We start from the raw sequence: 25,899 nt of genomic DNA on the forward strand, positions 1-25,899 counted from the left end.
GGGAAACCTCAGACTTCCCAATGATGCTTTTAATATTGACATGACTACTATCCAACTCATCTTTTTGCTGCTCTCATAGTGTAGGTTGGGGTGGTTCTGTTTAACTTAAACCTTTATATTTCAACCCTCATCTTCATCTTTATCCCTGGGATGGGTTTTGAGAATTACTCTGTGACATTCACTTTTACATATTTGAAAGCAGCTTTGCTTCATTGCAAAGTTACTCTTAAAAGCTGACAAGAAAGGCAATGCTAGTTCTTTAAGTTCTGGTGCTGTCAATACTCTAGGGATTGTTCTTTCATTGATTTGTTTTTGTACTTGATTTTGTGCTGTGATTATTTTCAAGCTACTTAGATTGCTGGCAGGGAAATCAAACAATCAATAGTCAGTGCTTTCGTTGTATCTGTATAATCACATGCAAATTCTAGAGATGCCCTGAACTCTAAGTAAGTGGTAAAGGTCAGGCTCTACATGACTTGCTTAGCAATGGATGTTTAGAAGTTTGGTATACTTGCAGTTTTTCAGGTGGTTAATTGTAAAGTCCACTTAAAACCAATGCTGTTTCGCTATGAACAGTAAAACAGGCTACATTTTAAGTTGATTTTATATAGATATTTTAACATTTAAGAACAATACTATACATCTTAATATTCACTTTTAAGATTAAAGATAAACTCATGAATACTTATAAAGTATTCGCTATCATTCTAAGATCGGTGTTATAGTAGAAGGTAGTTATTTCTGTCAAATACTTCGAGAGCCTACACTGACTCAAAGATTACATGTTCTAGATTGACCATCTCCGGATAACCTCTATTTTAAGTGGACTCTATCAAGCAATTCCTCTTCTCCTTAAGCTCTGGTAGGAGAGCCAGGCTCCAGTACCCTTGGAAATGAGAGAAGCCTGGTTTGTTTTCTTTCATTATGAAAACCCGGATCAAGGCATGTTTTTCAGCTGCTTCGAGGATGGTTTATTCTGGCAGGTGGAGGAGGGAAACTCTATACACACATAAGCATTTAGGGCACGACAAAGATGTCAACAGAATAAAGAGCCAAGTACAATTCTTCCCCTCACCGCCCAGTTCCCCGTCCTGCCGGGAAGAGCGCGGAGAAGCGACTTAAAGGTACAGGCTGTCTACACCCCCGCTGGCTAAAAAAGCTTGCAAATCAATCTTTTAAAATGGTTTATTGTGTTTTCCTCCATTCCTCAATAATCTGAGAGTGATGAGAAGACTAGACTGTTACTGTGGCTTTATTACAGCCATCCATAGTCGTACAATGGGATATTTAATTTAAACATCCACAAGGCACTCAGCATAGCACACTTTCCTGCGTGGATTGCTGCTCGCCACTTCCAGTAATACCCTCCCACCCAGACCAAGGAAGGCAGCTCAGTCCAGCGCCTCCCGTCCCGCCCCGCCCCAAGGGGAGGTGCCCAGCTCTCCCCGCCCCTCGCCCTCGCCCTCGCCCCGCCCCGTCGCGTAACCCGGATACACACCCACGCTCCCCTTTCACCTCGCGGCCGTAGGCTAACGTGGAAGTCGGACCAGCCGGCCGGCGGAAGAGCCTAGACCGCGCTGCCTGGCGAGTCAGGCGCGCGGGGCGGCGTTGGTAGTCTTCGCGGCGCAACTCGGCCTTTCCTGGGAGGGAGTGATGGGGCGCACCGGGGCCGGGGAGCGGGCGCCGGTGTAGCCCGTGCGGCGCCTGGCCCGGAGCGAGGCGGCTGCGGCGGCGGCGGCGGCGGCGGCGGCGGGCGCTGGGAGGCCTGTGAGAGCCGCAGCCCGGAGCGCCCGGCTTCCCGCGCCATGGCCCCCATGGGCATCCGCCTTTCCCCACTGGGGGTGGCCGTGTTTTGCCTGCTGGGGCTCGGCGTCCTCTACCACCTCTACTCGGGCTTCTTGGCCGGCCGCTTCAGCCTCTTCGGCCTGGGCGGCGAGCCTGGCGGAGGCGCGGCGGGGCCCGCGGCCGCGGCCGACGGGGGCACCGTGGACTTGCGCGAGATGCTGGCTGTGTCAGTGCTGGCAGCAGTCCGCGGCGGCGACGAGGTGAGGCGCGTCCGCGAGAGCAACGTCCTCCACGAGAAGTCCAAGGGGAAGACGCGGGAGGGAGCCGAGGACAAGATGACCAGCGGCGACGTGCTGTCCAACCGCAAGATGTTCTACCTGCTCAAGACCGCCTTCCCCAGCGTCCAGGTGGGAGCCCACGGGCGGAGCGCCCACTGGAGCCGGGTAGCGCGTCTCGGCCCGTCGACTCTTAACAGTGTGGGGTGTGGAGCTTCTGTTTCCATTTTGTAGATGTGGAAATTGAGACGCAGAAGTTAACGTGCACAAGGTCAGACAGACAGCAGAGGAGCTGGGTGAGGTTGCACGTAGTCTGACTCAGGGCCCGTGCCCTTTTGGCTTGTCCTGGGTCGGGTGTGTGCCGTGTGTACTTGGGATCAGAAGGCCTTGAAACAAAAAGGCTGACAAAGTTAATTGCACGCGCAGCTTGAGGCTCCTCTGTAGAATTAAGGGGTTGGCTAAAATCCACCAAGACCCTCTATCCTTCCTTGATTTCATCCCTAGAAGGGTCGAAACTGGAGTACACATTTTCTGGCTGGCCTGCCAGTAGCCAGCTGAAAGACCGAGTCTTGTTGCAGAGCTGTTAGTGTGCGGGGCATTTGTGTGTGCCTGTGTGCGCGCGCGGGGGTAGGGGGTGAGTATGCTCATTTCGCTGTCGTTTTTTCAGGGCGCTCTTCAGTTTATTGTTTGCGGGCCCTTTAAGGAGGTACTTAGCAATATACCAGCTGTTGATCCTACCTGGCCTTTGATTAAAGATCCATATTTACTCCATAGAATAAGAATTAAATAACGTTTGCCTTTTCTTTGGGTAGGTTTCTAGGAAGGGAGTTGACATTTTCTTAAGGAAATCCAGACATTTTGGATTTGTTATTAATACTTTTTGAATTCATCATTTCACTGGAGCTGCTATTGAGTTGAATAAAGCGTATTTAAAATTTGCAGTTCCGGGAACTGCAAATTTTGTTGAGGAAGAGCTCAACATAGCGTAGCAGCACCTTATTAACGTATATGTTAACTCACCTAACTGTAGTTTTGGCCACTGGGAAGAAAAATTGTCTTCACTGGAATTTTATTAGATAAACAGTGATGTGCAAACCCAGGCTTCTTTGGAAGGTGACTGACCTTTACTGCTGATCTTGAAAGAGTTAGGAGAATATTGTCATTGTTTAGTTATGTATTTTGTGTAAGCCTTCTTCCAGTCTATCATAATATTGCTTTGGTTTTGTTTTTTATTCTCCTCTCTTCCTCCCTTTTCTTTTGTCTTTTTCTTTTTTCCAGTGGAAAGGAACATTGGATTTCCTATCATGAGCTACTGGATACCAGATGTAATTAACGTTAGAATTTTTTTTTTTCAAATTTCTACTTAAAACACAGAATATTTCCACTTTTTCTTCTTCCTTGCTCTGTTTTTATCATCACAAATAATACTTATCTTTTTTTGCATCTAGATGTAAGATGTGTTTATGAAATATTTTACCCCCTTTTCGAAACATATGTTTCCTTTCCCAAAAATTTATAGAGGAAACGAGATTCAGAGAAGTTGCTATTTAATGGTTATAACAGTACTAATAATAACCATATATTGAATATATTCTGCATGCCGAAATACTGGCTACACAGGACTTCATTTGATCCTTACAGCAACTTTAAGAAGTAAATTTTATTTCTGCCTACTTTACAAACGGGAAGTCTGAGGCTCGTGACACTCCAGCTTATATGAACTATCCCACATTTTAGCTAGATCTTTAGAAGGCTATTTAAAACTTATAATTGTGGAAGCTTAAAAGCAGTAATAGTGAAATACAGCAAACAGAGTTGATTTTTCTTTTTTTAAGTAAAAACAAAAGTATCTTAAATGTTGAAAACACATCTGTATGTGTGTGCATTGTCATTTATTAGCAAACAATAAGGGAATGGCTGCCAAGGGTAGTGAGCTGCATTTTATTAACACAAAAGCTAAGCTTTTGGAATTGCAGATGTTGAAGTCTCTGGCTTAATATAAAAACGTTTTGTTTTCTTGTGACTATTTGAATGTTTGCATGTGCTTCTGTAGTATTCATGTTGGGTCATGACTGAAGGAATAGAGGAGGTTTGTGCTCATTTATACAGTGTCAAAGTAGGGATGGTGTCATGTTGAGCGATCTCCTTATACCCCTGTGGTTTTTTTTTGTTTGTTTTTTTTTTGAGACGAGGTCTCACTCTTTCGCCCAGGCCGGACTGCAGTGGCACTATCTCGGCTCACTGCAAGCTCCGCCTCCCGGGTTCACGCCATTCTCCTGCCTCAGCCTCTCCGAGTAGCTGGGACTACAGGCACCCGCCACTGCGCCCGGCTAATTTTTTTTTTGTATTTTTAGTAGAGACGGGGTTTCACCGTGTTAGCCAGGATGGTCTCGATCTCCTGACTTCGTGATCCACCCGCCTCGGCCTCCCAAAGTGCTGGGATTACAGGCGGCCTCCCAAAGTGCTGGGATTACAGGCGTGAGCCACCGCGCCTGGCCTACCCCTGTGTTATGGGCTAGAGGCCAAATATTGTAGCCAACTAAGTGGAGAATCACCTAAAAGAGTCTTTCTCCTTTTTTGCCTTCCCCTCTCCTAATGCCCAGAAGTACAGTCTTAAATGCCTGCTTGATTTTGAAGCCTCACCCCAAATTTCTTGGTAAGAGATTTAAATTATATCCCACTTAGTTTACTTCCTAGTGGAAAAAGACCATTGAGAAGCAACAGATACTTCTTTCTTTTATCCTAGTGCCCTATGTAAATGTAGAAAGATCTGTTTTCTCCCACTACTTTCCTATGTAGAGTCTGAAATCTGAGCTTTCATATCTAATGTTCACTCCTCAGTAAAAGGATATACCAGGGGTTATCCTGGAACACTAAGCTGGAGACAGTTTTGTCCCCTGACATTTGACAACGTCAGAAGACATTTTTGGTTGTCACAACCAGGGGTGGGATGCTATTGGCATCTAGTAGGTAGAGGGTAAACATCCTATAATGCACAGGACAGCCCCCTATAACGAAGAATTATCTGCTTCATTTGTCAATTGATGCCCAAGTTGAGGAATCATACTCCAGATAAGTGAGTGCTGTCCTAACAAAACTCAGATGTCACCTAGGCTCCCTGGATTTCCTTTTGTCTTCAGTTTTCTTCAGGTTAGAGATCCCATAGAGTCCTCCGGGCAGCTAGTCTCCTCTTCCTAAACACTTTGGCAATGCTTGACTTCATTGTGTCAAAGTAATAGTAACTCCAGCCATTCGTAATGGCACTGTCTCTTTATCCTTGCAGGTAACAATGAAAATGAAGGCTAAAGATACTTTTGTGGAGTGAGTTTGCAGCCACAGAACAGACAAACTGAGATTTATAGTTTTGATTTAATGTACAGGGGACTATCTGTTTGAGGGGCTCCTGTCCTCAACTTAATTTGTTCAAAGTTCTGACAATGACTTATTTGAAGGTAAAGCATGGTACTCCAAGCTGGTAGCAGCCACTTGGGTCTGTGCCTTCCTTGACCTGTAAGATGGAAGTTAAGCTTCTCTTTTTCAACAGAAGTATGTCCCAGAAAAGTTTGAGAAGCACTAATATGGTGCACAGAACACTTGCATTGACATCTTGTGCACTCACCAGCCTAGGTGGTACTGGCCAGTCATTTAACTTTTTTGAGCCATAGTTTCCTCTTCTGTAAAATCAGAGTAACTAGTAATTGGTGTAGACATAAGCACTGAAAACAGAGGGAAAGAATCTAGTTCAAAGGAACAGGCCCCAAGAGAGATAGTAGGAGAGCTAATTCTTGTAATCTGATGAGTTTGAGTAAAATGCACTTGGGAGAATTATTGTGGAAGAGATTGGGAAGATAGGTAGGGGCTAGGGCATATTCCAAGCTCAAAGGAATTTGGATCTAGTCCATAGTTTACTACTAGAATACTAAAAGAAGGCCAGATTTAGCTGACTTTTCTTGAGGCCTGCAATAAGCCATACTTTGGGCTTTCGGCATTTGGAGGTAGATAGGAACTAGTTAGAGACTGTCAGAACAGGCCATGTGAGAGATGAGGACCAGGACTCAAGCAGTGGGGAAGTTATGCTGAGCTTGTTTTACTAGGTAACATTTGCATAGCCTTTTGCAAGTCACAAAAATTGAATTAAACTTCTTGACATTATTAATTTATCTTCATAACAACAAAGGAGGTTAAGTACTACAGCCTCTATTTTTCAGATAAAGGCTTGGAGAGGCTAAATAATTTGCCAAAGATTGCCCAGCTAGAATATATATATATATATATATATATATTTATATATATATTTTTTTTTGAGATGGAGTCTCGCTCTGTTGCCCAGGCTGGAGTGCAGTGGCGCAGTCTCGGCTCACTGCAAGCTCTGTCTCTCAGGTTCACGCCATTCTCCTGCCTCAGCCTCCCAGGTAGCTGGGACTACAGGCGCCACCACCACGCGCGGCTAATTTTTTGTATTTTTAGTAGAGACAGGGTTTCACCGTGAGAATAATCTTAGAGTCACTGAGATTCACTTAATGGTCAGAGAATCATCTCAGGTCTGTCTGATTCTCTATATAAGGCAGTATAGCAGATGTAACAGAAGTATACTCTTAACTGCAGTGTTAAAAATGAATGGAAGGACTCAGAGTAGTTGCTTGGAGGATGGTTTGGAGGGGAGCAAAGTAAATACTAGGAGACCAGTTAGGACGCCCTTTTTCAGGTCAGAGCTAATATCTTTTGAATTAGGGTTATGGTTGTAGAGAAGATAGATGTAGAAGGAAATGAAAGAATTTTTAGGGATATGTCAAAAATAACTCCTCTATAGCTTTCACAATTGGGGTTTTGTTGCTGGTTAAGGGGAGTGGTGGTTAAGTTGGGGGGCAGATTATGAATGCCATTTTAGACTTGCTATGTTAGAGATGCCTTTGATATGTCCAAGGGGAGCTGTCAGAGAGGCAGTTGAATATATGAGTCTGAAGCTCTGAAGAAACATCTGAACTGAAAATACAAATCTGTGAGTCGTCGGTGTTGTGATGTTAATTGAAACTAGTTGTGAACAGAATTGGTTAGGGAGAGAATATAACATGAAAGGGAATATCAGGGCCTAGAACCAAGGATAATGAAGACTGAAAATCATTTAACAAGAATAGTAGCAACCAACCTTTATTAAATGCTTACTCTGTGTTAAGCACTTTACTAAGTTTGTTTTACCTTTTCTCTTTCAGTCTTCTTAAGAACCTTACAGGGAGATAGATCATTGTCCCTTTTTACCAATGAGGTAATTGTAGCTCAGAAAGGTTAGGTGACTAGCCTAAATTATTCATATACCCAATAAATTGAGGAGTTGGCATTTGAACTCAGGCACCCTATGATTAGGAGGTGAGGAAATGGAGACAGTGAGTAAAGACAAGTCTTGTGAGAAATTGGGCTTTTAAGGAAATTGGCTGGGGTGTTAGGTGTATTATGTTTCCTAAGAGAAGGTTCTGTGCTTTCTTTTTGGTATATTTAAGATATGAGACACTACAGCGTGTTTAATTGTTTATAGAGATATATTTGAGAGATAATAGTTGATAGTAAAAGGTTTCTATAAAGGTGGGAAGAGAATAGGACAGGTAGAGGGACGTTTATTTATATGTTTAGAAAATAGTTATTGAGGCCGGGCGTGGTGGCTCACGCCTGTAATCCTAGCACTTTGGGAGGCTGATGCGGGCGGATCATGAGGTCAGGAGATCGAGACCATTCTGGCTAACACAGTGAAACCCCGTCTTTACTGAAAATACGAAAAATTAGCCGGGCGTGGTGGCGGGCGCCTGTAGTCCCAGCTACTCGGGAGGCTGAGGCAGGAGAATGGCGTGAACCTGGGAGGTGGAGCTTGCAGTGAGCCGAGATCACACCACTGCACTCCAACCTGGGTGACAGAGCAAGACTCCATCTCAAAAAAGAAAGAAAATAGTTATTGAATGCCTACTGTATTGGTCAGGGTTCTCCAGAGAAAGAGAACCAGTAGAGATTCCTTATTATAATAATTCCTTATATTATAATAGTAAGGATATTATCCATATTATATTATAATAATAAGGATATTATCCATTAAGGAATTGGCTCCTGTGATTATGGAGGCTGAGAAGTCCCTTGATCTGTCAGCTGGAAACCTGCAAGCTGGAAACCCAGGAAAGCAAGTGATGTGATTCAGTCCAAGTCCAAAGGCCTGAGAACCAGAGAGCTGGTGGTGTTAGTCTCAGTTGGAGGGCAGGAGAAGACTGATGTTTCAGCTCAGCAGTAAGGCAGAAGAAGGGGCAGAGTCTTCTCCCTCCTTTTGTTCTATTCACACTCTGAACTCTGGAAACATTGAATGCTGCCCACCCACATTAGAGGGGGCAATCTATTTTATTGAGTTCACTGATTCAAATGCTAATCTTATCCAGAAACACCCTCACAAATACAACCAGAAATAATGTTAGCCAAATCTCTGGGCATTCCATAATCCAGTCAAGTTGCCATATAAAATTAACTATCACACCTATGGTATGATAGGCACTGTGTGAGATTAGGATATAATGATTTATGGAGAAATGAAGTAAATGATCGATTCCTTCTTAAGGCATTAACCAGAAGTCCCTTCAAACCCCAAAGTAACTGAACTAGCATACTAATGGCATTGATTGTGTTTCGGGGCCTTGAACTTTGACAATACTGATGCAGAATAGTTTCCTTCCCCTTTCTGGAATTTTTTTAAAAGACTAGCCTAAATACACATATGTGTGTATATGTATTATATGTATATGTATATGTGTGTGTATATGTCCATATAATTAAATAAAATCTTTAAATAGACAAATGTGTCTTAAGAACCTTTGTACAGATGGTTCCCAACTTAAGATGGTTCAACTTAGGATTTCTTTACAATGGTGCAAAAATGATAGCACCATTCATTGTAAAGAAGCTATACTTGTAGTACCCACACAACCATTCTGTTTTCCAGTTTTAATAGAGTGGTCAATAAATTACATGAGATATTTAATACTTTATTATGAGTTAGGCTTTGTGTTAGATGATTGTGCCCAACTGTAGGCTAATGTTAGTGTTCTGACTACATTTAAGGTTGGCTAGGCTAAGCTGTGATGTTTGGTAGGTTAGATGTATCAAGTGCATTTTTGACTTCAGATATTTTCAACTTACGCAGTACAAATGCTTCTCAATTCACAATGGGTTTATCAGGACGTAACCCCATCATAAGTTGAGGACCTTTTGTATTACATAGCATTTGATTCCTGACCCCTGACTTGGTTGTACTAATTTTAAGGTATTGTTTAGCATATAGATTTAACATTTTCTGTCCTCACAATTATGGAACACTCCTACTATTCTGTACCTATTCTCATATCTAATGCTGCCTCGTTTAAGCTGTGCTTTCCCTTCAGATCTGCACCTAGCTATTACTGTTTTATCCCCTAAATTATTTTTCCTATTTCCCCTACCTCCCATCCAGTAACAACAATGTTTTTTTTTGTTTTGTTTTGTTTATTCTCAGAGTTCCTGATGCAAGGTTGAGGTTTAAAGGAAGAGACTCAAATTAAATTGATTCACACGTGTGAATTTCTTCTGGCTCTTAAACTACTTAGGAGTATTTACTTTTATAAAAGGGAAAATGCATTAGTCAGGAAAGACTGAGTAGGCAATGCTGTAGTAATGACATCCTCCAATTCTCAGAAGACTGACACTCTCCAAAGCAGTTGTCCTCCATGAAGTGACTGTGACCTAGTTGATGTTGATATGTGATTCTGCCATGTCAACATAGCAGGGAAAGAGAAGAGATTGAAGAATTGGGCAGGAGCTTTCTTTTTATTGCCTAAGCCAGAAAGTGATGCGCGTTCACATTTTTGTCCAAATTTTGTACATCTACATTTTTGTCCATATTCTACTGGCCAGAATCGCTCTCATTTGCCTATAACTACAAGGCATATGGGAAGTATAGTCTCCCAGATGTTCAGGAAGGAAAAGAAAAGTGGACATTGTGAGTACTAGAAATGCCTACACAGAAGGCAAATTAACCTAAAGAAATCCAAACTTGCTATACATAGAGGCTAACAAAAGGATCTGAGAATGTTTTGATAGTTGCCAGGTGTAGGTGGAGACTGTAAGATGAGCTATTATGTATCAGCATAGACCAAGATCAGTTTAGTGTTTTCTGATTTCTAGAACCTTTTTATGCTTACCCTTCTAAAATTATAGGTTCTCTAAAAGCTGCATTGTTCATTCCCACCATAATGGGCTTCTTTAGGAGTGATTGGCTGGGTGTCAGGAGGGGGCAGGGATTGGCCAGGGCTGTTTGTAGGTATGGGTTTTTGGAGCTTGGCTTGATTTCTTATGCTTCAATTCCCTGTTGAGGTCTTCGACAGGCAGTAAGGATGAGGAAGGAAGAGTAGGTTGAGTGGAAGAGGATTATGGGGAAGAAATGAAAAACTACAGTGGCTAAGAATAATATTGTCAGTTAAGATGTATTTATTGAGTACCTACTTTGGTTTAGACAACGGGGATGGAGCTACAGTAATGAAGAAAATTTGTGTCCTTGCACTCACAGAATTTACATTCTAGCTGATCAAGATAGTGAATGTAAACAAGTAACATGGTTTCTGATAAGGGCTTTGAAGAAGAAAAAGTCTGGTGGTCCTTCTTTATCAATGGTAGTCAGGAAAGGCCACTTTGAGGCAGTCTCATTTGAGCTGAGACCTGAATAAGAACCAGGATGTCATGCAGAGATCTGGCAAAGTGTGTACAAGCAGAAGAATACAGTAATTACAAAGGCCCTGAGGCCGAGTGACCATGAGAAGACTAGTAAGTCTGGGGTACAGTAAATAAGGGTGCAAACGAGAGAGATTACGGGATAGCACTTACTGCTGTCATTATCCAGATCATCTAGAACTTAATGTTGTAGATTATGATAAGGAGACTGGATTTTATCTCTGCATAATGAGAAACCATTGGAAGGTTTTAAACTAGAGTGCCATGGTCTGATTTAGGAAGATGGCAGGTTGCTGTGTTGAGAAGGGAAGCCCTGTAAAAGCAGTGATTTTATCTGTTTTGTTCATTACTGTATCCCAATGCCCAAAACAGTTTAGAGTATACAGCCATTAGATGTTGAATGAATGGGTGAATGAATATACTGTAGGAGGCAAGAACAATTGAGGACTATTGTAGAAATCCAGGTGAGAGATGGTGGCCTAAACTAAGATTTTCTTGGTAGACATGATGACATATTTAGAATTGGGAGGTAGAATTTCCAGGACTTACTGACTGATTGGATGTGGCATGTGAAAAAGAATTGAGGAAGACTTTCTGGTGTTGACCATAGCAACTATTGATAAGGTTTTTTACATTGGTGGGTAGTATATTTTTCAAATTTGTAGATGTGTAGTGTTTGTGGCAGGTTATAAATAGCAGTTATGCAAAAGCAGATTAGGTATTTGTGCTAATGTTCTTGTTCTCCTGCTCTGTTTCTCCCTAACCCGATTCTCAGTGAAGATCTTTTCAAATACTGTTCTATAATGTGTTCGCTTATACTCAGTTGCAAGTATATGGAGAAGCTGACTTGAATTGTGAAAATCAGTGAAGCTCAGTAGTTGCCAGACTTGGCACTGCCGTTTTTGTAAGCTATAGTGGTTAAGGCCCATAAACTACTTCGTCTTTTCTAGGAGTCACATTTCTTTTTTTTTAAAGTTTATTCCTTTTTGCATGGTGTTACTGTTACCTTCATTCATCTGAGGTAGTCTGGCATTGTTGTTAAGCGTGGTTTCTGAACCAAAGTGCCTCACCAGTGCCACACTGTCTTAATTATTCTGGTCTTGATATCTGGTAAGGTAAGTCACCACACCATGATGGTATTTTTTTTCCCCTCTTCCCAAAATGTTGTGTTGCTTCTTGACTTTTTGTTCTACCATGTAATTTTCAGAAATGGCTTGTCCAGTTTCCAAGGAGAAGGTTAAAAAAAACCAACAACAACAAAAAACACCTGTGGGGATTTTGATTGGCGTTGCATTTATCTGCAAGCTCTTTTAGATTTTCTCGGTGCTCAATAATCAACTTCATATTATGGATTGGTTTCTTTCTAAACTTTGTACCTCCCCACTTGCTCCTCTCCGCCTCCCTTTAGCTTACTGCAATGACTAGGACCCTCTGCACATTGTTAATAGCTGTTATGATGGAGGGCAACTGGCTCTGTGTTGCACCCTGCAAGGTCTTTCACCATCTGGCTTCCGTTACTCTCTGACCTCAACTCCTTAGCCTTTCTCCTTGGCTCACTCTGCTGTAGCCTTGCTGGCCTCCTTGCTGCCCTCTGAACACACCAGGCACATTCCCACCTTAGGATCTTTTCATTTGTTATTTATTGGGCTACAATGCACTTCTAGATGCCTGCCAGGCTTATTTTCTTTAGATCTCTTCACTCAGATACCACCTTTTCAGTGAGGGGCTTCTCTAGCTACGTTACCTTTTTTTCAAAACAACTTCATTGCAGCATAGTTTTTATATCTTACAATTTGCCTATTTCAAGTATACAATTCAGTAATTTTCAGAACTGCCAAATTGTACAACTATCATCATTAATCAGTTTTAGAACATTTTCACCACCCTAATAATACCCCTGTCCCCATTAACTGTTTATTCTTGTTTTTATCCCTTATCCCAGGCAACCACTAATTGGTCTTTCTCTATAGATTTGCCTTTCTGGACATTTTACATAATGGAATCAAACAGTATATGATCTCTTGTGTGTTGATGCTTTCACAAAGCAAGGGGGTTCCTCCATGATTTAGCATGATCAATACTTTATTCCTATATATGGCTGAGTAACTTTCCATTGTATGGATATACCAAATATATTTATCCATTCATCAGGATAATGGATAAACTACTAATTGATGGAATTACTAGTTTTCTGGTTTTAGCCATTATGAATAATTGCCTAGCCACCCTTTCTTAATCCTATCTACCCCTTTTTCTTAAAGAATAACCCTTCCTCTAACAGTCCTTTCTCTACTCTCCAACAACACTCTTTCTGTCCTTTTGGTCTTTATTTTCTCCTCCTTATCACTGTCCAGCATACTACATGTTTTTGCATGTGTCTTGTTTATCTATACTAGAATCCGAGTTCCACAGGGCAGAAATTTTTGTCTCACATTGATCACTGTGGTATCTTTAGGACCTGTAACTGTGTCAGTCATATAGTAGGCAATCAGTAAACATTTGCTGAATCAATAAAGACATAAGTGAATAAATTGAATGTTTACTTTGCTCTGTACTGAGAAATATTTAATGATTTGCCAGGCGCGGTGGCTCATGCCTGTAATCCCAGCACTTTGGGAGGCCAAGACGGGCAGATCATGAAGTCAGGAGATCGAGACCATCCTGGCCAACATGGTGAAATCTCATCTCTACTAAAAATACAAAAATTAGCTGGGTGTGATGGCAGGTGCCTGTAGTGCCAGCTACTCGGAGGCTGAGGCAGGAGAATCGCTTGAACCCGGATAGTGGAGGTTGCAGTGAGCTGAGATCACACCACTGCACTCCAACCTGGTGACAGAGCAAGACTCTGTCTCAAAAAAAAAAAAAAAAGAGATATTTAATGATTTAAGTGGTTTGATGTTTCTAGACTATTACTATTTTTAACCTCTCCTGTGATAATTTGGGGTGTTTCAGGGTACCTTCTGGAGATTGCTGATAGTTGTGTTATTTTTTAAAAACCTGTCTGTGTGTCTGACTTTCTGAAGACTACAGGTGAGAGATGGTGTATTGACAATACTCATGTATCGTCAGTGCTGTAATCACTCTGGCACTGTAGCATGGGGTCTAGGCATGGCATCACATGTGGCATAAACATGACCTACTCTGGAAAGGGAGCTTGTCAAAAAGCACAGGACCCAACAGCCTGTCTGCTGAGAGTGTAAGTCCCTAACTAAAATCCAAATTTTGGGGACATTTTTTCTTGTGTGTGTGTATTATGATGTGATAGAAGTCTCGTGGTGAGGCAGTATTCAAATAAGATTGATGATCTGTTCTTAACTTAATTCTTAAAGAACACTCAATTCTTAGATTTAGTCAGTTGGTATATGCCAGTTTACAAAAGTAAATGTAGCTCTAAAACTTTTTTTTATTATTATTATATTTTTTATTTTTTTGAGATGGAGTCTTGCTCTGTCACCAGGCTGGAGTGCGGTGGCATGATCTCGGCTCACTGCAGCATCCACCTCCGGGGTTCAAATGATTCTCCTGCCTCAGCCTCCCGAGTGGTTGGGACTACAGGCATGCACCACCACGCCTGGCTAATTTTTGTATTTTTAGTAGAGACGGAGTTTTACCAAGTTGGCCAGGATGGCCTCGATCTCTTGACCTCGTGATCCACCCGCCTCGGCCTCCTGAAGTGCTGGGATTACAGGCATGAGCCACCACACTTGGCCAAAACATTATTTTTAAAACACTATTTTACAAATTAGACTATATTTTAGGATGCATTAAGAAGCACACTGTTGAAAACAGTGTTTTTTACATAGGATGGGACAGGGGCATACTTGACAATGTCCGGAGACATTTTTGTTTGTCACACCTGAGGGTGTTGCTGCTGGCATCTAGTGCGTTCTAGTGGCATTTAGCCAGGGATGCTGTTAGACATCCTACAATGCACAGGACAGCCCCACAACAAAGAATTATACAGTACAAATTGTCAGTCGTGCCAAAGTTGAGCAATCTCAATTTAAAGGAATCTGTAATGTATTTGTAAATGAATACTTACATAAAGTATTATACAAACACATGTATATATATGTTATATATAGAAATAATATATTATATATAGAGAATATATATATGTAAGGGGGGTTGTGTGTGTGTGTGTGTGTATATATATATATGTCGGTATGTAAGGGTGTGGGGTAAGGAGAGAATATATTCCTCTATTCTCCTAACAACGCTTCCTCTACTTATGTTTCTCTCCTTACCCTACATCCTTACATATCTGTATGGTAAGTTAAATTTATTTTATGTTTTAATTTTGTTCCTTAGTTAAAAAAAAAAAGGGTAGAAAATTTGACTGTACCTCCCTATTCTGTGATATGTCTTTCTTCTAACTCTAGTTGCTTGTGTTGTGTTCCAGAATATTGCTTATTTTCACACTTCAGAGCTATTATCTTACATAAAGCATTGTTAAGGTTTAAGTAGCTTGTTTCTTCAATGCTCAGTTTCTCTATATTTCTCTATATCTGAATTATCTGTCTTGATTAGTCAACAAACCAGGCTTGAATATTAGATTGGGAAGCATTTAAAGACCTCATGTCATGGATTTTTTTTTTTCATTTTCATTTTGCAATATGGAGCATCAAAATAAATAAAAATAGGGATTTACTTATTTATAATTTGTAATTTTTGTCTGAAATACTTTTTCTTTTGTAGTTTATCAAATAGTGATTTTTTTCTTACTTTTTTTAACTGTCACCTGTTTTTAATGCAGATTAATACTGAGGAACACGTGGATGCAGCTGATCAGGAGGTTATCTTGTGGGATCATAAGATTCCTGAGGATATCCTAAAGGAAGTAACTACTCCTAAAGAGGTACCAGCAGAAAGTGTTACTGTCTGGATTGACCCACTTGATGCTACACAGGAATATACAGGTAATTTTTAAACTGAACTCAAAACATTTGATTGACATTTAGTAGTAGAGAACCAGAACCAAGGCATACTTCCTATAGGTGATAGTGGCTCACTGATTATTCAGTAAGGAAGCATTTTTAACAGTAGTAGCAAAATGTTTTATATTGGACACCTATAATTGAAGAAAATTCTTTAGCCAGAATTTAATGTTAACTTGGGATATTAGGAATTTAAGTTTTAATGCATGTACATCTGACTTTGGAATTCAAAATAGTAAATTTCTAGGTATCCAGAAGGCAAGTAAGTAACAAAACAGAACTACTGTCCCTCCAGTCACCTTTTTTACCTAGTCCTAGTCAGATTTTATTTTTGTAGATTCCCCTCTCAGGCCTTGTTTCTTACCCAGAGGTAGCTAGTTTCTGCCTTTTCACTCTTCATTTGGTTTATATGTTAAAGTTTATCTATTTGTCCTGCTAGATGGTAAGTTCCCTAAATGTGGAGGCTTCTACCTTTTTACCTTTGTATTTCAGTGCTTTTGCACTGAACTTGAACCATAACAATCAATACATAACTTTGGAGAACAGGGAGAAGACAGTGGATGTATATATCTAATAGTAATTAAAATTACAACACAGAACTTTTCAGGAGTAGATAATAGAAATATGGAATATCGAGAAATTTGTTCATAAAAAGTTCTTCCTAAACTGAGATTGTCCTGTTCATATAATAATAACATTTAGTGAGCACGTCCCTTGTGCAGGGACTATCTTAAGTGTCTAATTTGATTTTTTTAATTAAAAGTTATTTTAATTTATACCTAAAGATGAGTGCTTAGTTATTGTTTATATTATACAGATAAGGAAGCTGAATTTAAGTAATTTACTCAAGGACATTCAGTTAACAAAATGGTGGGCTAGGAGAATAACCCAGGTAATGCCTGTAGAACCAGAACTCTTTCGTTTGTGTGATTTTTATAATATAAAAGGGTCTTCACTCTAAATGCAATTTGTTTTAAAACTTTTAAGTTCAGGAGTACAAGTGCAGGTTTGTTACATAGGGTAAACTTGTGTCATGAGGGTTTGTTGTACAGTTTATTTCAACACCCAAGTATTAAGCCTAGTATCCATTAGTTATTTTTCCTGATTCTCTTCCTCCTCCCACTCTCTATCTGAAAGGCCCCAGTGTGTATTGTTCCCCTCTATGTGTCAATGTGTTCTCATCATTTAGCTCCCCACTTAGAGAACACGTCTTATTTGGTTTTCTGTTCCTGTGTTAGTTTGCTAAGGATAATGGCCTCCAGCTCCATCCATGCCCCTGCAAAGGACCTGATCTTGTCTTTTTTATGGCTGCATAGTATTGCACGGTGTATATGCTGCACATTTTTTTTTTACCTGGTCTATCATTGATGGGCATTTAAGATGATTCTATGTCTTTGCTATTGTGAATAGTGCTGCAGTGAACATACACATGCATGTGTCTTTATAATAGAATGATTTATATTCTTTTGGACCAGTAATGGGAATGCTGAGTCGAATAGTATTTCTTTCTTTAGGCCTTTGAGGAATTGCCACACTGTCTTCCACAGTGGCTTAACTAATTTACACTCCCACCAACAGTGTATAAACATTCCTTTTTTTCCACAACCTCACTCGCATCTGTTGTGTTTTGACTTTTTAATAATAGCCATTCTGACTGGTGTGAGATGGTATCTCATTGTGAACCAGAACTGTTAGCCACTCCTTTAAACTGGCTCTTGCCCTCGGACTCTGTTTGCTTGAAGGGATTGTTGTTTTGGAAAGACATTTCATATATATAAATGTTTTAATGAACTAAAGTGTAATACTGTATGCTGAATTTATGCACATTACTTTGACATTTGTGTGTGTTGTTTTGTTTTTTTTTCTCATAGAGGATCTTCGGAAGTACGTCACTACTATGGTGTGTGTGGCTGTAAATGGTAAACCCATGCTAGGAGTTATACATAAGCCATTTTCCGAATATACAGGTATGAAATTTGCTAGAGCTTTCAAGAATTATTGTTATTGAACCGTTTGTCTGTAGCATTTACTGTCATGTACCTAAATTTGTGTCCACTCCTGTATTAGTTTCCTAGGGCTGCTGTAACAAAAAAACACAAATTGTGTGTCTTAAACAACAAAAATGTAGTGTCTGACAGTTCTGGAGCCTAGAAATCTAAAATCATGGTGCTGGCAGAGCCATGCTCTCCCTGAAACCTGTAGGCGACTGTCTTTTTGTGTTTCTCTTAGCTTCTGGCAATTTGCCAGCATTCTGTGGTATTCATTGGCTTATAAGTGCTTATTCCAATGTCTGCCTCCATCATCATATGGCATTCTCTCTGTGTGTCTGTGTCTCTTCTCCTCTTACAAGCACACCAGTCATATTGGATTCAGCGCCCACCCTACTCTAGTGTGATGTCATCTCAATCTAGTACATCTACCATGACTCTATTTCCAAATAAAGTCAGATTTCGAGGTGCTGGGAGTGAGGATGTCAGCATATCTTTTTGGGGGACACAGTTTAACCATAACAACCCAGAAAGTTAAGGTAAGCATTGAGATAAGATTATACTGGATTAGAGAAGGTTCTTAAGCCAATTAGAGTGTTTTTGTAAGAAACAGAAAGGACACAGACACATGTGGGATAAGATGATGTGAAGGTGGAGGCAGAGATTGGAGTGATGTCTTTAATAGGCTAAGGACTGCAGTCACCAGAAGCTAGGAGAAAGCCATGGAAGTTATTTTTCCTCAGAGCCTCCAGAAGAAACTAACCCTGCTGACCCCTTGATTTTAGACTTCTGGCCTTTAGAACTATAAGAAAATATATATATTTTTATAAGCCACCAAGTTTGTGGTACAGATTGAGTATCCATTATCTGAAATGTTTGGGGACCAGAAGTGTTTCACATTGTAGATTTAATGTATTTGCATATATATAATGAGATATCTTGGAGATGGGACCCAAGTGTAAACATGAAATTTATTTATATTTCATATATAGCTTGTTTACATAGCTTGAAGGTAATGTTATACAACATTTTAAATAATTTTGTGGTTGAAGCAAAGTTCTGTCTGTGAGCTATTATGAGGTCCAGTATGGAATTTTCCACTTGTGACATCATGTCAGTGCTTGTCCTGGATTTTTGGAGCATTTCAGATTTTGGAATTTTGGATTAGGGTGGCAGCTTTAGGACATTGATACAATGAGCATCCCATACTACCGTCATTTATGCAGTCATCTCCATTGTGTCTTAAGGGCGTGACTGATAATTGCATGAAAAGGCTGTCTGTGAAGTGGTGAGAAATGGAAAGACAAAGTTAATTTTTGATTACTCTAAAATTATGTATTTGTTTTGCTGAATAAATATGAATCCCAAATTCGGGCTGCTCTGAGATTGGCTAAACATCTATTTGAGTGGTGGCTCTGTGTTTCAAAATCAAGTCCACTTTGTGCTATCTGACCTTTTTTCTTCTTTTCATTTCAAATAATTTTTAAAGTTGATGGTTTGATAAGCTACAAAAGATTTATGCCATTGCTATGACAGTATACTGTAAGATTAATTATATAATTGCTTTATGGCTTATGGATTACCTTCACATATTTTCCTTAATCCTTACTGAATTAGTTTAGGATACACACTAGGCCGTTAATTTAGACTGCTGTAATGTACACCAAAATATATGAGGTTGAATACAAAGTAGTTAATTTTTCTCTAACAGACAGTATATAAGCAGCCCATGACTGCCAAGGTAGTTCCGTGGTGCCAGGCATGCAATTCTATCTCTATTGTTGCTTTGCTGTTGTCTTCCTCTGTGTGACTGAGGATGGCTCACCACTTCAGCTGTATTTCACCCGTGGAAAGGGTAAAAGGGGAGACATGGAGGACATTGCCCACTAAGGGTTTGACTTGTGAAGTCAAACATGCATCTCTTTACCTCACATCCCATTGCTCAAAACCTATCTAGAACCCAGTCACAAAGGAGGCAAAAAAATATAGTCCTTATTTTCAATGGCCATCCAAACTAAAATTTAGGGATTCTGTCATTCAAGGAAAACAGGGAAAGTGGATGTTGGAGTACAGCATAGTACTGCTACACAGAGACACAGTTACTAAAATCAGTACTCTCACTTACAAATGAGGAAATGAGACTCAAAAATTTAATACCTTCCTCAAGGTCATTCGTGTAAATTAGTGGTAGAATCAACCATAGAAATTTTATTCAAATCAGTGTCACACCACTTTCAAAATAATAACTCCATAATTTCTAACATTTATATCATGTTTAACAGTTTGCAGTATACTTAATGTTATCTCATTTGAACCTTTCAGTAACTATGTGACAAGGAAAGACGTTATCTTTTTTCATAGATGAAAAAATGGACTTAGGAGCTCCTGTCATGAAACCATAAGTTCAAAATGTTACTCTAAGAAGTAACCACTCCTTAATAGTATCTTACAATTATTTTGTATTTTCACAGTTTATGAAGTGCATTGACATAAGTTTTTTCAGTCTTCAGTAATTCTGGAAGGAATATAAAATGGAAATTATGACTTTTTTAAATTAAAAAAACAGGCATATAAAAGTTAAATACAGAGCTTAAGTCTTTGAATCCCTCTTGTTCTTTTGACACTGTCCCTTATTATCTCACTATATCAGTTAGGATGGCATTTAGCTACACACAGTGTAAATCTGATTACAGTGGTTCAACAAGGGTTTCTTTTTCTCAACTAACAAGAAGGCCAAAGCATAGGTGTGCTTTAGTGGCTCCATAATACGTTTAAGGATCTGACTCCTCTCTTTTTGCTTTTTTTTCTTAGAAGATAGCTTTTTGTTTGCATGTTCACAAAGGTGGCTCTTCTCATTTACCATGGTTCTCTGTTCTAGGCAGGAAGAAAGGAGAAAGAAGAGAGACAAAAGGTCTACCCTAGATATTCTTTGTATGAGGAAAAAAATATCTTGAAGTCCTATCCATTAAACCTCTGCTTCATTTTGTTGGCTGAATGTCACATGACACCCTTAGCTGCAAACAGCCTGCTATTCCAAAGAGAATTGGAAGCTCAATAAAGGAAGTGAAGAGGAAATTGATATTAGATAGGCAAATAGATTTACATTCTCTGGGCATTGATTTCCACATCTGTACATATTAGGGGGAAGAATAGGGATAATAAAATGCCCCTTTTTAGAAACCTTTATTTAATAAGAATCTATATTCCTCTCTCGTCTGTAGGCTTACCCACCTTAAAGAAGCCAAACGTCCCTAACTTAGCAAAAAGTGGTTTCTAAAAATGTCTTTTTAAGTTAGTAATATAATACCCCATTCTTCTGTAATGCGGCTAACTTGCCCAATGTACTGGAACTCAAAGGTGCTTGCTAGTCTGCAAACTCTCTAAAATAATCAAAAGTTTAGAATTACATTGGGTTGACCTTCCATTCCCACACTGAATGTTTGCTTGCCTTGTGCCCTCGTCCTGGAATGTTATTTTCAGATCCAGACAGTATGTTGATGTTGGAGGAATACCAGTTAAGTATTGGTATGTTTACCAGAATTTAGCTACACTTGACTATAGTGGGAACTAGATATTATTGTTGTTGGCAGTAGTTGGAGCAAAGCTTATAAAAATTTTTATCAAATTTAATTAGAATTAATTCCTTGAGTTTGAAATTCTTAGAATCGAGATACTTGAATAGTATTTTACTGAAGTAATATATAAATGTATAAGTAAGTGTAGTACAGTAGACTCATGAACAGTACAGGGGTTGGGGCACTGACTGTTGAAAATCTGTGTATAACTTTTGACTCCTTAAAAACTTAACTGCGAATAGCCTCATTTTGACCAGAAATCTTAGCAACATAAATAGCTGATTAACACATATTTTGCATATTTATTATGTACTGTTTTCTTACAATAAAGTGAGCTAGAGGAAAGAAAATGTTACTGAGAAAATCATAAGAGCAAATATATGATTGAATAAGAGGGAAACGGCTTATCCTAAAGGTCTAAACTCTTTGTCTTCACATTGAATAGGCAGAGGAGGAGGAGAAAGAGAAAGGATTATTAGTCTTGTTGTTTCGGGTGGAGGAGGTGGAAGGAGAGGCAGGATATACTTGATGTAACTTTGTGAAAATATGTTGTAATGTCTGTTTGACTTTTTTACTTTTCATTTCTCTAAAAATTTTACTATATGGTACCAATCCTTATTTGCTTTAGTTTCAGTGACTGTATTGTAAAATGGTCCATGTCATAAAAAGTCAAAAGCAGTCTTGAATAATGAGAACCTTTCTTCCAGATTGTCTAATATCAATTTATTTTCTGGCACTGCTTCTTCTATATCTTCTTTCTCATTGTCTAGCCCTGGTTTGAAGCACTCATCTCCATCAAGTCGTCTTCTGTTAATTCCTCTGGTGTGGTGTCTGTTCACTCTTGAATGTCTCCAAGATCCCTATCTTGAAACCCTGTACCCCCCACCTTTTAAAAATAATATCTGCACTCTCATGATTTTCTTTTCTTTTTTTTTTTTTTTTGAGACGGAGTCTCACTCTTTCACCCAGGCTGGAGTGCAGTGGCGCGATCTCGGCTCACTGCAAGCTCCGCCTCCCAGGTTCACGCCATTCTCCTGCCTCAGCCTCCGGAGTAGCTGGGACTACAGGCGCCCGCCACCGCGCCCGGCTAATTTTTTTGTATTTTTAGTAGAGACGGGGTTTCACTGTGTTAACCAGGATGGTCTCGATCTCCTGACCTCGTGATCCACCCGCCTCGGCCTCCCAAAGTGCTGGGATTACAAGCGTGAGCCACCGCGCCCGGCCACTCTCATGATTTTCTTGATTGCCTCTGTTGTAAATCTTGTGGAGACATGCACAACATCTGGACAGTTTTTTCCAGCAGGAACTTATTATTTTGGGCTTGATGAATTCATGGGTTTTCTATAGCAGTGGCATCTTTAGTGGTGTAATCCTTCCAGACTTTGAATGATTTTCTCTGTCAGGGTTCTCTACTGTTAGTATTGACAATCCTTTCCATAGAGTACTTTGTATAACGAGCCTTAAAGGTCCTTATGACCTCCTGCTCTAGAGGCTGGATTAGAGACATAGTGTTTGGGGGCAGGTAGATCGCTTGATGCCTTTAGTGTTGAACTCGTGGGGTTCTGGGTAGCCAGGGGCATTGTCCAGTACTCAAAGAACTTTAAAAGGCAGTCCCTTACTGGCAAGGTACTTTCAGACTTCAGGGTCAACGCATCAGTGGACTCAATCCAGAAAAAGGATTCTTGTTGTCCAGGCCTTCTTGTTGTAGTCAGAAGACTAGCAAGCAGCTGGTGTTTTATCTTTTCCTTTCAAGACTCGGGGGTTAGCGGTTTTGTAGATAAGGGCTATCCTGGTCATAAACCTGACTACATTATACAAAACAGTAGAGTTAGCCCATCCCTTCCTGTCTTAAATCCTAGTGCTCATTTCTCTTCCTTACTAATAAATGTCTTTTGTGGCCCTTTTTTTATTATTATTATTATTTTTCCAGAATAGGACACTTGTCTGCATTGAAAACCTGTTCAAGCAGACAGAACTCAGTGACTTTCTTAATGGCATCTGGGGACTTGTCTGCTGCCTCTTGGTTGGTAGAAGCTGCTACTCCTGTTGTCTTGGCATTTTTTAAAACCCGACCTCTTTCTAAAATTATCAAACCATCCTTTACTGGCATTAAATAATCCAGCTTTAGATTCTTCCCCTTCCTTTTATTTAAAGTTGTCATATGACTTCATTTTTTTTTAATCATACTACAGTCTTTAGGCATATAGCAATTTTGTACCCACATAATAGCTGCATTTTCAATATGAGATAAAAAGGTATTTCATTAAAAAGTGTTAAGGTTTTTGCACCTGTTGATGTAGCTTCAGCAATGGCTTCATGAGTTTTCTTGTTTTTTTTTCCCACAATTATTCTTATGCTGTATTCATTTATCTTGAGATAGCAGGCAGCCACAGTTACAGACCTCGATCTGTGGTGTATATCAAGCAATTCAACTTTTTCTTGTAATGTCATGATTTTTCTCTAGGTGGGAGCACTTCTGGCATCACTAGTGGCTGTTCAAATGAGTCTCATGGTGTTACTCAAAGTTTGTATTAAACACTATGAAATTGTACTAAACGCTATGAAAAATACTCAAAACTCACAAAAGATCACTTTTGCCATGATAAGCAATTTGCCAGAGAGACAAACTTCTCACACAGAGATGATTACATCACATAGGGTTTCTTTTTTTTTTTTTTTCTTTTTTTTGAGACAGAGTCTCGCTCTGTTGCCCAGGCTGGAGTGCAGTGGCACAATCTCGGCTCACAGCAGGCTCCACCTCCCAGGTTCACGCCATTCTCCTGCCTCAGCCTCCCCAGTAGCTGGGACTACAGGTGCCCGCCACCATGCCCAGCTAATTTTTTGTATTTTTAGTAGAGACGGGGTTTCACCATGTTAGCCAGGATGGTCTCGATCTTCTGACCTCGTGATCCGCCCGCCTCAGCCTCCCAAAGTGACATAGGGTTTTAAGTGGGTGCTCATGACATTTGGGCTCACACAATAGCATGGGGGTGGGGGGTGGTACAAGATTATTTCAGTAATACATACTATAATTTTGTGCAGTTTATGATTTTACATTTGTTTACATTTCTTTTAACTGTGAATGGTGCTACGTATGTATGGTCTGTAAGTGCTTGTGTGCTTAAGTTTTGGTAAGTTTTAACTTTTTATACTTTGTGTATATTTTATGGTACTAAATGGTAAAGTAAGTTAGTACCAACATATATTTTATGCATTCGTGACATACCTAGCTTTTTCTTAAATTTTTAATATTTCTAGGCTACGTAATTTGTCTGTGAATTTTTTTCAAATCGTCACAAATCTCCAAAAATCTTAGCAAAATATTTATTGAAAAATATCTGGGTAAAAGGAGAGCTACACAGTTCAAACCCGTGTTGTTCAAGGGTCAAGTGTATATTCACTCAGTGGAAATTTTGTAGCTATTAATAATAAATTGTTAGTCTGAAGTAGGTGTAGGAACGTACCAACCACTTTTTATTTCCTACTGGGCTTTTTTTCTTTTCTTTTTTTTTTTTTTTTTTAGCATATCTTACAGGTAAAATAAACACATTTTGTAGCTGCTCTACTACCTTACCACTATACCTCATTATCATCCATCATTTATATTTAAGTACATACTGTACTAGACACTTGAAATAATTATGTCATGTAAGTGTTACTAATGTATTGAGTTTATGTAACATGAAGAACATTTTCAAAAATACTAAGTCAGCAATTCTTACATTATTCTGGCAGTATGTACTGAGATATACTATAATATTTTTATTCTCTTACACAATACTGACCTCTAGAGATAAAGCACTGTAAATTCACTTCTTAGTAAAACTGGTTTTGGAATATTTATAAAAAGAATTAAGAGGATTTTTTGTTTTTTTTCTCTTCATTTTCTTTTTACTTTTATGAATAATTTCAAACAAACATAAAATTATAATGAATACTTATATACCCCTTCATCCTGATTTAACAGTTGATAACAGTTTTACATATTTGCTTTCCTGTTTTTTGGCCTATGTACCTTAAAGAAAATTATAAGGATCATAATAAACATTTTACCCTTATACTTCAGTATGCATCTCTTAAAAAGTAAGGAGATTTTCTACAAAAGGACAGTATATTAATATAATAAAGTTAACAATTATTGCCTAATGTCATCAAATATTTACATTTCCCCAATTGCTGCTAAAGTGGATTTTACAGCTGTTTACTTCAAACCAAGATCCAGTCAACCAACAAACATTTATTTTGGTCGATAGGTTGTTAAGTTAAGGTTTCTTAATCTAGAACAACCCCTAGGCCCCTTGTGCCCCCGATGACGTTGATGTTGGGAAGCTTAAGTCATTTCTCCTTTAGAGTAGTCCATCTTTTGGACTTGTCTGATTGTTTCCAAAGGGTGTCATTTAACTTCTTTATTTTTATATCCTCTTATGAAGTGCAGGTTAGATCTGAATCCTTGATTGGGTTGAGGTTAAGCATTTTTGTCATGAATACATCATAGGTATTTTTCACGTACTTCCTACTGCATCGTATTACATAATACTTGTCTCGCCATTCATGATTCTCAGCTGATTAAAGTGTTCATGACCTGATCTCTTAGTTACAAAATTTTTATGTT

General features: G+C 39.4%; 1 protein-coding gene across 1 annotated transcript in view; it reads left to right on the forward strand.

The window, feature by feature from the left end:
- Window positions 1–1,694: 1,694 nt before the first annotated feature.
- Window positions 1,695–25,899, forward strand: part of BPNT2 (3'(2'), 5'-bisphosphate nucleotidase 2) — a 30,539-nt gene continuing 6,334 nt past the window's right edge. The window contains exons 1-3 of the mRNA XM_032759734.2: window positions 1,695–2,192; window positions 15,544–15,706; window positions 17,596–17,691. Of these exons, the coding sequence (XP_032615625.1) occupies window positions 1,806–2,192; window positions 15,544–15,706; window positions 17,596–17,691 (646 nt within the window). The 5' untranslated portion in view covers window positions 1,695–1,805. The remainder of the gene's footprint in view (window positions 2,193–15,543; window positions 15,707–17,595; window positions 17,692–25,899) is intronic.

The sequence above is a fragment of the Hylobates moloch genome, unplaced genomic scaffold (assembly GCF_009828535.3).
Source record: "Hylobates moloch isolate HMO894 unplaced genomic scaffold, HMol_V3 SCAFFOLD_9, whole genome shotgun sequence".
Taxonomy (NCBI): Eukaryota; Metazoa; Chordata; class Mammalia; order Primates; family Hylobatidae; genus Hylobates; species Hylobates moloch.